The following is a 12,058-nucleotide window of genomic DNA, read 5'->3' as shown; positions in this document are numbered from 1 at the left end:
GAAGGACGCATGACTCGACCTTCGCCTCTCTCGAGCCCATTGGGAAGTTGCAGCGATGAAACAAAATCGTAATTTGAATGTCACAAAACTGTGGAGAAAAAGGGGGTAAAATAAAAAATCATTTGAATAAAAAAATGTTTATAACCACAACATGTAAAGTGTTTGTCCCATATTTCATTAGCTGAAATAAAATATCCCAGACATTTTCCATACGCACAAAAAGCTTATTTCTCAGATGTTGTGCACAAATTTGTTTACATCCCTGTTAGTGAGTATTTCTCCTTTGCCAAGATAATCCATCCACTTGACAGGTGTGGCATATCAAGAAGCTGATTAAACGGCATGGTCATTACACAGGTGCATCTTGTGCTGAGACAATAAAAGCCCACTCTAAAATGTGCGGTTTTCAAATCTAATTTTATTGGTTACATAATATACATGAATTTAGCAGGTGTTATTGTGGGTGTAGTGAAATGCTTGTGTTCCTAGCTCCAACAGTGCAGTAGTATCTAACAATTCAAAAGTTGTGTGTCACAACGCAATGCCACAGACTGTCACAACGCAACACAGTCTAAGTTTTGAGGGAGTGTGCAATTGGCATGCTGACTGCAGGAATGTCCACCAGAGCTGTTGGCAAATAATTTAATGTTATCTGAATGGAGGCCAACGTCATTTTAGAGAATTAGGCAGTATTTCCAAACGGCCTCACAACCGCAGACCATGTGTACCCAAGCCAGCCCAGGAACTCCACATCTGGCTTCACCTGCAGGATCGTCAGACCAGCCATCCAGACAGCTGATGAAACTGAGGAGTATTTCTGTCTGTAATAAAGCCCTTTTGTGCGGAAAAATGAATTCTGATTGGCTCAGCCTGGCTCCATGTGGGTGGGCCTATGCCCTTCCAGGTCCACCCATGGCTGTGCCCTTCCAGGTCCACCCATGGCTGTGCCCTTCCAGGTCCACCCATGGCTGTGCCCTGCCCAGTAATGGGAAATTCATAGATTAGGGCCAAATGAATATATTTCAACTGACTGATTTCCTTATATGAACTGTAACTCTGAAGTTGTTGCAGGTTGCGTTTTATATTTTTGTTCAGTGTGTGTGTGTATATATATATATATATAGCTACATCCACAAGGCTCATAGCTAACAAAATACATCATCTACACATCTATTCAGTACATCCATACAACCACAGGGCATATTAAACTAGGCACTGGTGTACATTATACTACACAATCAAATGCTAACTGTCTGAAATGAGATGGCAAAAACAACAAGAGTAAGTAAGCGTACAGTTGCTAGCTGGCAGTAAAAACGTGAATTAGCATAACAAAGCAAGCTACATCATCGTCACAGAGTGCGTCCACAACACACTGTGTAAGAAATATGAACTCCCATTTCTGAAGGACGCACACTGGCCTTGGCTAAACAAAGAATGCTAACCAAAAGGCAATCACAGGAGATGGCTGAAATGTATCAGTTGGCTTGTGTACATTCTCTAGTTACTTTCTTCTCAGTTAGAGATCACCCAGCATGCTCTGCTCCACATCACCGGTGGACATAGCCTTTCATATTCTCCCTCCCTCACCCTTTCTCCCTCCACCCAGCACACATTTTGCTGTAGGGGACATTTACCCTGGGAAGGGGGAGAGGAGGTGAGGGAGGGAGAGGACTGATGTAATGTGTTGATAGCCAGGAGGTGTCTAGAGTCAAATGCCACATTTTTTATTCCTGGCTGGACGTTTGATTGATGGGCAGCATGAAATGTAATTACCTTCAACAATCCTCTGGGAAGCTGATTGGTTAACATGGAGAGACATAGGACTGTGTGATGTGTGAAAGTGCCATGTGTGCCTGCTTGCTTGCGACAAAGGGAGAGATGGAGCAAGTGGGGTGGAGAGATGGAGCCAGTGGGGATGGTGGGGGTGGAAAAGGGAGAGATGGAGCCAGTGTGGTGGGGGGTGGAGGAGAAAGGGGGACATGGAGCCGGTGGGGTGGGGGGGTGGAGGAAAAGGGGAGAGATGGGGGTGGGAGGGTGGAGAAAGGGAGAGATGGAGCCGGGGGGGGGTGGAGAAAGGGTGAGATGGGGGGGGAGAAAGGGAGCTGGGGGGGGTGGAGAAAGGGAAAGATGGAGCCAGTGGGGGGGGAAGATGGAGCCAGTGGGGGAGAGATGGAGCCAGGGGGGAGAGATGGAGCCAGGGGGGGGAGAGATGGAGCCAGGGGGTGGAGAGATGGAGGCAGGGGGTGGAGAGATGGAGGCAGGGGGTGGAGAGATAGAGCCAGTGGGGTGGGGGGAGGGGGTGGAGAAAGGGAGAGATGGAGCCAGTGGTGTGGGGGAGGGTGTGGAGAAAGGGAGAGATGGAGCCAGTGGGGTGGGGGGTGGAGAGATGGAGCCAGTGGGGGAGGGGGTGGAGACAGTGGGGGAGGGGGTGGAGAGATGATATATAATATATATAATAATATATGCCATTTAGCAGACGCTTTTATCCAAAGCGACTTACAGTCATGTGTGCATACATTCTACGTATGGGTGGTCCCGGGGATCGAACCCACTACCCTGGCGTTACAAGCGCCATGCTCTACCAACTGAGCTACAGAAGGACCACGTAGATATGGTGCCAGTGGGGTGGAGAGATGGAGCCAGTGGGGTGGGGGGAGGGGGTTTTGAAAGGGAGAGATGGAGCCGGGGGGGTGGAGAGATGGAGCCAGTGGGGTGGGGGCGTGGAGAAAGCGAGAGGAGAGAGAGAGAGACCTTGTGTGTCTGGAGAGAAGACAGTTCTCTGCTGATGTTTCTGTTCAGGAGACTCCTGTTCTGTCTCTAGACCGTTTTACCTCTGGCTGGAAGAGGTCTGTTTCACTCTGAAGATGGTGTGTGTGCATGTACACACTTGCATGTGTGTCTAACACACTTGCATGCAACCGCGTGTGTGGGAGTTTCCAACCTAATATGTTGAAAGATGTGAAACATGTGTTGAGGGGTTGAGTCTCCATTGTTCTGTCTGTACAGGGGGCTCCCAAGTGGCACAGCGGTATAAGGCACTGCATCTCAGTGCTCGAGGCGTCACCACTGACACCCTGGTTCAATTCCAGGCTCTATCACACCTGGCCGTGATTGGAGTCCCATAGGGCGGTGCACAATTGGCCCAGCGTCGTCCGGGTTTGGTCCGTGTAGGCCGTCATTGTAAATAACAATTAGTTCTTAACCAACTTGCCTAGTTAAATAAAGGTTAAATAACAATCCTGCTGTAGCTGAAAATCCCTGAGAATGGCAGAGTTTAAATTGTTATCATACACAGTTCTGTCCCCTGGCTGTCAATGGAATAGGACACAGACCGGGGATGGGCATTTGACATTTTTCAACTGTTCGAGTACTCGCATTATTTATTTTTTATGTGTACATTGATATATACTGAGTGTACAAAACATTAAGAACACCTGCTCTTTCCATGAGACTCTCCAGGTGAAAGCAATTTCAAACCCCGCCTATTTCTACGATTTCTCTTTTTAAAAATCAGATTTTTAACCTAACCCTTAATCACACTCGTAAACCTTATGCCTAGCCCTGACTTTAAATTTACACCAAAAAGTGTTTTTTTATTATGTATTTTTTGCAATAAAGCCAAGTAGTTGTGTAGAGAGAGAGGTCGGAACGCAATTGAGCGAGTGCGACACGAAGGAGAAAGGACATTTAGGAGAATAACTGTTTGTTAACAAAGGCACATGTACTGATGGAACACTAGAGGCTACGCACATTAATGTTGTCTTGTTTTACAGTATTTAAAAAAGAATGGATTTGTGGTTAAAAATAGGGTTTTGACGTCAGGTCAAGTACTCGATTACCCCTCCCTGGCAGACAGACAGATATATGTACACACACACAGACTGGAAAGAATAAGACAAATTCAGCAGTGAAATGGAAACAGGCTGGTCTTGATCAAACCAGATCTTTTCTTGATGTGCACCCGGAGCCTGGTTTGCTCCTATCATCTGTCATGTTCATGAATAAATATGGTGCAGAAATCTTTTATTTAATAGCTTTGTGTTTCTTCAAGAGTGACTCTGTGACTTTGAGGAAATTATTATCTGTGCTCAAAATGTGTGTGTGGCAGCCATGAGTGTTTTCCATTATTCATCAGCACTGTGCCCATTTCCTCAGTGTCAAGTGGTAAGGGCTGCACGAAGTGGGCCAAAAATCGAGTTGCGGATGTTTTACAAAATATTGCAATTTGACGTGCAATAAAGATCAGAAGATGTGAGCTGTGTGAAATCTAGAAATTGAATGACATATTAAAAAGGAAAGTAATACCATTATTGTTTGAAAAAATCTATCTCAGAACAGCATGCCAACTGTGAATCTAACAAACAGCCAGGAGGAATAAGGGTCTTAAAAACCCACTGACCAGGGTCTGGTTTCACTGATGGACTCTAGACATAGAGGAACTAAGTCACTTCCTATGTCTATAAGAGAAAACAATTATTCCCGGGACTCACTCAACAAATCACGAGGCAGACATGCCAGATTGTCGCGATTCAAAACCAAAGTTTGCAGGCAAAACCTTTGCAATGGTTTAAGTTAAGGTAGTTGATGTGAAATAACCTCTGATCTCCATCTTGCTAGCTACTATTTAGTATTTTATTGACGTGCATAAGGTAGTGATGTAGTTCCTCTATGATAGGAGTTCATCATCGAAACCAGACTCTGGTCGCTGGGGGCGAGGCTTGGTGTGTGTGTGGAAAGCAGCCGCAAGACGGTTGAGTTTTTATAGTTTGTCAATATTGCAATTTTGATGGGAATTTGATTAACTGTGCAGCCCTACTAAGTCGCAGTTATGAAGCAGCTCACACCTGTTGCAGTAAGGCCCATGACAGAGCTCTGCAGTGGGCCTCCCTCCCTAACCCAGAACAGCCCGACAGTTGACCAGAGATTTCCTCTGTGGGCCTCTTACTGCCACTGAGACTGGCCTTGGTATTCAGAAGACTGTGTCCGCTGTACCCCTCCCTCTATCTCTCCTACAGCCATCATTTCACCTCTCCTCCGGCTCGCTGGGCAGGAGTCATCATCACCCAGGCAACAGGGTCCCTCTTATCACTTACTTACCAGAGATGAGGTCATCAATAAGGGTCACTGTAAAAGAGATGAAGCTTGACCTAGACGTTCTCTTATACTTTTACTGTCCTCTCCTCTAATTGGTCCAGTTACACCTCTGGCTTGTTTCCCTCTCTTCTTCATCCTTCATCCAAATACCTTCCTCTTTCACACACAGAAAGCTGAAATTATTGAAAAGCTTTCGTTGCCCTTTCTGGGATTTACACATAAGTTATCCACATATGGTTTTACTAAGTGGTATTTAGTTATACTCAGGCTTTTGTGTGGTCCATCAAGGCACACACACGCACACAATGAAGACAAGCTTTCAAGCCCACAGTTATCTGCAGGTGCAATAGAGGAAATGTAATTTCCATTTAAAAATGATCTGCTGGAACTCAGCTAGTTTGCAGAGTGAATCCAGCTGCAGTCTAAATCGATAGTCCCCTACCTGTGAATGAAGGCTCACTTGTGTGCTAATTCTCAGATCCATCTCTCCCTCCCTCTGAGTACAGACAGGAAGATCAAAGGTCAGCCAATCAGTAGCAGAGAGTAGAGTCAGTAGAAGCTCATGTAGCTCCACTTTAAACATGTGTTTGTTAATTTATTCATGTATTTTTTTCTTTATGCCCTTATTTTACCAGGTAAGTTGACTGAGAACATGTTCTCATTTACAGCAAAGACCTGGGGAATAGTTACAGGGGAGAGGAGGGGGTGAATGAGCCAATTGTCAGCTGTGGATTATTAGATGACCATGATGGTATGAGGGCCAGATTGGGAATTTTGCCAGGACACCAGGGTTAGCACCCCTACTCTTACAATAAGTGCCATGGGATCTTTAGTGAGAGAGTCAGGACACCCATTTAACGTCCCATCCGAAAGACTGCACCCTTCACAGGGCAATGTCCGTTGAGATTTATTTACCAGAGGAAATGGTGCCTCCAACACCACTTCCGGCCGTATCTGGTCTCTCATCCAGGACCAACCCTACTTCACTTTAGAAGAAAGCCAGCATTGGGATGCAGGGTGGTATGCTGCTGGCCTTGTGTGTCACCATTGTTGACACACAAGGCCAAAGTGTTCATGGAGAGACACACAATGTCTAATGAAACATGAAAATGTCAACATGGATGAACTAATGCCTGTGGAAATGTTTTTTTATATGCATGTTATTCCATTCTCATGTGTGTGTGTTCTGGTGTGTGTCTCCTTCAGATTTCGACTCAGGCCTTGGCATGATGACAGGCATGAACCCCATGATGCCCGGCCTTGGTTACGTGCCCCCACCCCCCATGCCCCATGATCTACCCATCGTTAAGGAGATCATTCACTACCAGAGCTGCACCCTCTTCCCCCCAAACCCAAGTAAGTCTATTGACCTCTTACCCCAGGAAGTCTATTTAATTTAAGCCATCAGCAAAAAATCTATTGAAGTGATGTGGCAACCCGCATGCTAGCAGATACCCATAGACTTATAGTTATTGCGCTAATGCTAGCTAGCAACTTATTTTAAACTGCACACAAAGGCATAAAAATAATATTTGCTAATTCATCTAACTCTGGGGACGTAGATAAAGGGCCTCATTGCTGAAATCCCAAAGTATCCCTTTAAGTTGTAAAATACTGAATTTCCCCTTTAATAAAGAAGTCATATTTTTACTACATTACATTCTTAGCGTCTACCTTCTCTATTACCTGAATACTGACTATGACTGAGACCACCATCTCTCTCCTCACAGTTAATTTATGCAGCCATAAGCCTTCTCTCCTCCTGCGTTGTAAATGCCAATATTGACTCCAGTGATCAGGTCTAAAATGCAAGGGAATGAAAAGGTGTCAAGGTCTCTGTGTAACTGATCTGGCCCAGGGAAGTTCTGCGGGGCCTTATCGTCTCCACATTACAATTCTGACAGCTTATAAACTCTCCAGCCTAGCAGTAGGTGTTATGGGTACACACCTTGTAGATAGACACCATGTAGACACACACAACATGCAGACATACACACTGGTTCTTGTGTGAGAAACTATATACCCTCATAGTCCACTGATAGACCTCCTACTCCCTCATGGTTTCACCTAGGATTTGTTTCAGCAGCGGTGGAAAAGTCAGATACCGCAGAGACAAAATGTTGCTGTTTTTAAGCTAATCTCCTGCAATTCTACATGTTTTGCCATAGTGCAGATAGAACACTTAAGTTAGTTTCCTGAAATTCTACACATTTTGTCATGGGACTGAGAGAAAGAATTGCCGTTTTAAAGCTAATTTCCTGCAATTCTGCTTATTTTGCCATGGCTTATGCTGTGTTCTTATTCTTTCTGAGTATGTGCGTGGTTTGTGTGTGTGTCTGTGAAGAACACCCAGTGGGAGCTCTCCTTTAATAACTCTGAGAGAGAACTTTGTCTGGTGACTTTTTCAAAGAAAGCTCACTTGTCAGATTTGGAAGGGATCAATTTCACCCTAAACTAAAACAAAAGCAAATTTTCTCTCGTCAGTTGTTGGGAATTCAGGCTCCTTCAGAAAACAGAAAATACAGTCTGGAGTCACACCCCCTCCTTCCTTAAGAACACAAGGCTTTCATGTTGTGTGTGTGTTTTCAATGTGAATATTCTTCCTGTCTCTCTCTCCCTCTTGCCTATTATGGTCTTCCCTCTCCCCCTGGTTTTTTTTCTCCTCCTCTCATCTTCTACCATCTTTCCCGCTCTCCCTCCTGTTCTCACCTATGGTCTTCCCCTCTATTTCTGTCTCCTCTCTCTGTCCGCTCCCTGAGTTTCTCTTTCTGTCTCCTCTGAGTCTGCTCCCTCTCTTCCCCCTCTCTTTCTCTCGCTCCCCTCTGTCCGCTCCCTGAGTTCCTCCTCTTTCTGTCTCCTCTGAGTCTGCTCCCTCTCTTCCCCCTCTCTTTCTCTCGCTCCCCTCTGTCCGCTCCCTGAGGTCCTCCTCTTTCTGTCTCCACTGAGTCTGCTCCCTCTCTTCCCCCTCTCTTTCTCTCGCTCCCCTCTGTCCGCTCCCTGAGGTCCTCCTCTTTCTGTCTCCTCTGAGTCTGCTCCCTCTCTTCCCCCTCTCTTTATCTCGCTCCCCTCTGTCCGCTCCCTGAGGTCCTCCTCTTTCTGTCTCCACTGAGTCTGCTCCCTCTCTTCCCCCTCTCTTTATCTCGCTCCCCTCTGTCCGCTCTCTGAGTTCTTCTTTCTGTCTCCTCTGAGTCTGCTCCCTCTCTTCCCCCTCTCTTTCTCTCGCTCCCCTCTGTCCGCTCCCTGAGTTCTTCTTTCTGTCTCCTCTGAGTCTGCTCCCTCTCTTCCCCCTCTCTTTCTCTCGCTCCCCTCTGTCCGCTCCCTGAGGTCCTCCTCTTTCTGTCTCCTCTGAGTCTGCTCCCTCTCTTCCCCCTCTCTTTCTCTCGCTCCCCTCTGTCCGCTCCCTGAGGTCCTCCTCTTTCTGTCTCCTCTGAGTCTGCTCCCTCTCTTCCCCCTCTCTTTCTCTTATTCCCCTCTGTCCGCTCCCTGTCTTTCTATTCATTTTCTCGCTATCACTTTTATGTTCCTCATGAAAGGCAGTCTCTTCAAGGAGGGATATCTTTAAAGCCCTAATTCAGAGGAAGCCTATTTATTCTCCAGATTAAAGTTATCACAGGGCTCCTTGATGAGCCTCTGTCCCTTTCTGTTTGCCAAATAGAAAGACATCTGCTCAGCCATTAGTTAGTGAATCATTGTGACTGTTGAGAATAGTCAACTCCACTGCGGCAGTCACAGCACCATGAGGATGATGTTTAGAAGACTAGTGGGGGGCCAGGAGGAAGAGGGGGTCTTTTAGACCTCAACCTGAAGACAATGAAACAGAGTATTCGAGGTAGATTAGAAAATATGCCTATTGGGCAGTGATATAAGTGATGAGAGAAAATAGATTACATCTACTAGGAAAATAAAAAAAGAAAGGAATATAGAGAATAAAATAAAGGTCAGAGCTGAAGGGTCTGTTTTCTCTTATTTTCATAGAGATCCAAGCCATGTCATCTTTTTTTCTGCCCTTCACCTGTATGGTTGTGTGTGGTCCAGGGGCGTGTGTGGGTTAAAGGAGCCTGGTGAGTCAGTGGCCCTGTCATCTCCAGGACAGCAGGTCAACAGGCTGCATATGGTGGCCATCACAGGGAGCAGGACCTCCAGGCTACCCTGACACCATACTGCCCCTCACACTGACCTTGATCTGAATTACACCTGCAGTTGCTCTCTCTCTTTCTCTCACTCTATTCTTTCACTCCCCCTTTCTCTCGCTCGACTCTTTCACTCCCCTTTTCTCTCGCTCGACTCTGTCTTTCTCTCGCTTTGAGCCGTTCAATTCACGTCTATCTAGCCCCCTCTTTCCTTATTTTCCTTCTCCTGCTTTTCTTTTTTCTCCTGCGTCCCTCCAAACAAACGTTCCAAAAGACATATTGACTGGCAACAGTAGGCTAGCCAAGACCAATGCTAGCTGTCTTTTTGTAGCTCAACAGTAGCCAGCATATTGCTAGTATGTTCACTATTGAAGGTTTAATATTGTACATTACTTTCTCTAAAAGAAATCAGCTCAGCGAGTAGATTGATGGGTGCTTCTTTTTGCTCTGGGCAGCTGGTGTATGCTGTGTGAAGTCATCAACTATGTACTGCTCCAGAAGTTGTAACTCGTGGAAGCGTGGTGGTGCTTGAATGAACGGCCAATCATATTGCTCAAATACAAATAGCATGGCATTTACGCTTGTGGTCTTCAATGGTTGGCGACAGAGCAGGTAAATATTGAACTGGAATGCGAAGATGCGTTGAAAATGTACTGTCGGGCCATTGACTGACAAGATCCACTTGCCCGACCGACACGTTTTTACTGGTCCTGGGCCGGCGGGCCTTCATTATTATCGGATCCTGCACACAAAAAAAAATAATGTTCTAGAAAACAATAGGCTAAGTGGATTTTGACTCAACGTTATATGGGACGTGCAAATTCATGCTCTCTCCATCCGAGTAGAAATTTGACTGCAACGACAATGTACACAGCGCACACACACACACAGGTACCGAGAGGCGGGAAAGATAGCAGACTGTCAAACCAGCAGTCTTTCCCTGTCATCGCTCACTTTGTGACTGACAGGCGCCTGTCCTATCAATAGATCACTAGAAGATGCATATTGTTCATTCTAGGCGCAGAGTGTACTAGCAGACCTTTTCTGACTAGCAAATTGAAAGGTTGTCTAGTTTAATTTAAGGCTGAAAATGAGTCTGTAATTGGTTGTATAGACAACAGCCGGTGCAAGTGGAAAACACTGATGGATCTTAACATAAGTATAGGTGTGTGTTTGTCCCAGCAAGCAGAGTGGGCTGTACAGGATGACGGTTATTGTCTTGTTTCGCGGAGATTTCGAGGAAAGAATGGAGAGCTCTATTGTCATTAAGTTACTGTTTGTCTGTTGTCCTGTGGTGCTGAACATCAGCTCCCAGGATACCAATGTTGCCTCTATCCATGGTGCTGAAGATTCTGATCGGCTCTATCTCCTTGTTGACAAGTAGCCACCACATTTTGCGTTCTCCAGTGTCACTCCCACCGTTCATACTCTTTCTGTAGTATAGAGACCACCCCCACTGAACCTAGAAAATACATGCACATTTGGTTTTAAAAGCTGACTTTCAGATCATACAGCCATCGGCTAAATGTCGAAGGACTTTAGCTGAACAACAGTGGCACAGGTCTGGACCTCTGGAAGAGCTGAGCTTTAAAACAAACTTCATATCACTGACGTTTTAACATAAGAGGCCTTGCTCTTGCACCACAAGGCTCTGCCATAGATCCCTAGGAGGGCAGAGGCATCTCAGAGTAGGAATGCAGATCTAGGATCAGGTCTCCCCCTGTCCATATCTAAAAGGGCAAACTGATCCTAGATCAGCACTCCTACTCTGGGATGGGTTATGAATACTGGCCCTGGTGATTAGTTCTGTCCAGAGCAGTCGAGCCCCGTGTATGGTTCAGTAAACTCTCATCTGCGTTCAATTAATCAGGTCTCTCAAGCAATGAACCATTCACATGAGAGAATCAACCAGCTTTTGGCTAAGAAGATGCATTTGTGTTTATCCCACAATAGTTTTCACATTAACATTAGATATCAATAGAAAAGTTATCCAAGCATATTGCTGTATGTTTTCGTCATTATTGCTACTCGTTGGTCATGGGAGATATTTCCAAATGTAATTTTTCAAATAATACTTTAATAGATTTTCCCAGCATGAAGCCTCTGAATTAATCAGATGGATATTGTATAACATAAATTACAGCCTGCACATTGCATTATGATAACAGTACTACTAAATGTATGAATCAATTTCACATTATTTTTTTCACTGTAGAAACACTAGTTTTATATTGTGTTGTAAATTCAAACTGAGTATTTAACTGCTTCTTTAATGCGGTTCTGATTGATTTATGGGACCCAGTTTGTAGGTGGCATGTGAACCAAGGTTATTATAGTAAACTGTAATGAAAACTAATCATGAACTATTTAGTAAACTGAAATAAAATAATTAACAAACCTGTTTGAAAAACTAAAACTATACTGAAACGTTGCCACGAGCATCACTGCAGATATTGGACGCGTTTGAGTGGTAAGATTACGGCTTACGACTATAGACTAAAGTCAGGAGAGGTACATCTGTGACAGCTGAAAGTCTGATACTAATGTGGTTTTTCTTCAGCAAGGCTCAGATCAACAGTGTCTGGTTTGGAGATGACATAACCTATAACAAAAGCATGTCTGTTATACAAAATAAATGGCCAAATAAATGCAGTCTTTACCACTAGCGCCGGCTCTTGTCTATACAGCCGCTTAGTTATTTTCAGCCGGATCCTTGTTCCACTTAAATTAACTAGGTTACTTTTCAATTCGCTAGTCAGAAAGTCCGAGCCTTCTCCCACTAGAATGATATGCATCTTCTAGCAATCTATTGAAATGATAGGCGTGTGCAC

The 12,058-nt window shown here is 45.0% G+C and overlaps 1 protein-coding gene across 3 annotated transcripts in view; it reads left to right on the top strand.

Moving 5' to 3' along the window:
- Positions 1-12,058, top strand: part of LOC123993582 (ecto-NOX disulfide-thiol exchanger 2-like) — a 345,502-nt gene that overhangs the window by 273,561 nt on the left and 59,883 nt on the right. For all 3 annotated transcript variants that reach the window (XM_046295899.1, XM_046295898.1, XM_046295900.1), the window contains one exon: positions 6,304-6,453. In XM_046295899.1, coding sequence (XP_046151855.1) covers positions 6,304-6,453 — 150 coding nt within the window. The remainder of the gene's footprint in view (positions 1-6,303; positions 6,454-12,058) is intronic.

Source organism: Oncorhynchus gorbuscha, linkage group LG13, assembly GCF_021184085.1.
Source record: "Oncorhynchus gorbuscha isolate QuinsamMale2020 ecotype Even-year linkage group LG13, OgorEven_v1.0, whole genome shotgun sequence".
Classification (NCBI taxonomy): domain Eukaryota; kingdom Metazoa; phylum Chordata; class Actinopteri; order Salmoniformes; family Salmonidae; genus Oncorhynchus; species Oncorhynchus gorbuscha.
The sequence above is the reverse complement of the archived record's forward strand: the minus strand, read 5'-3'. Positions and strand labels throughout refer to the sequence as shown.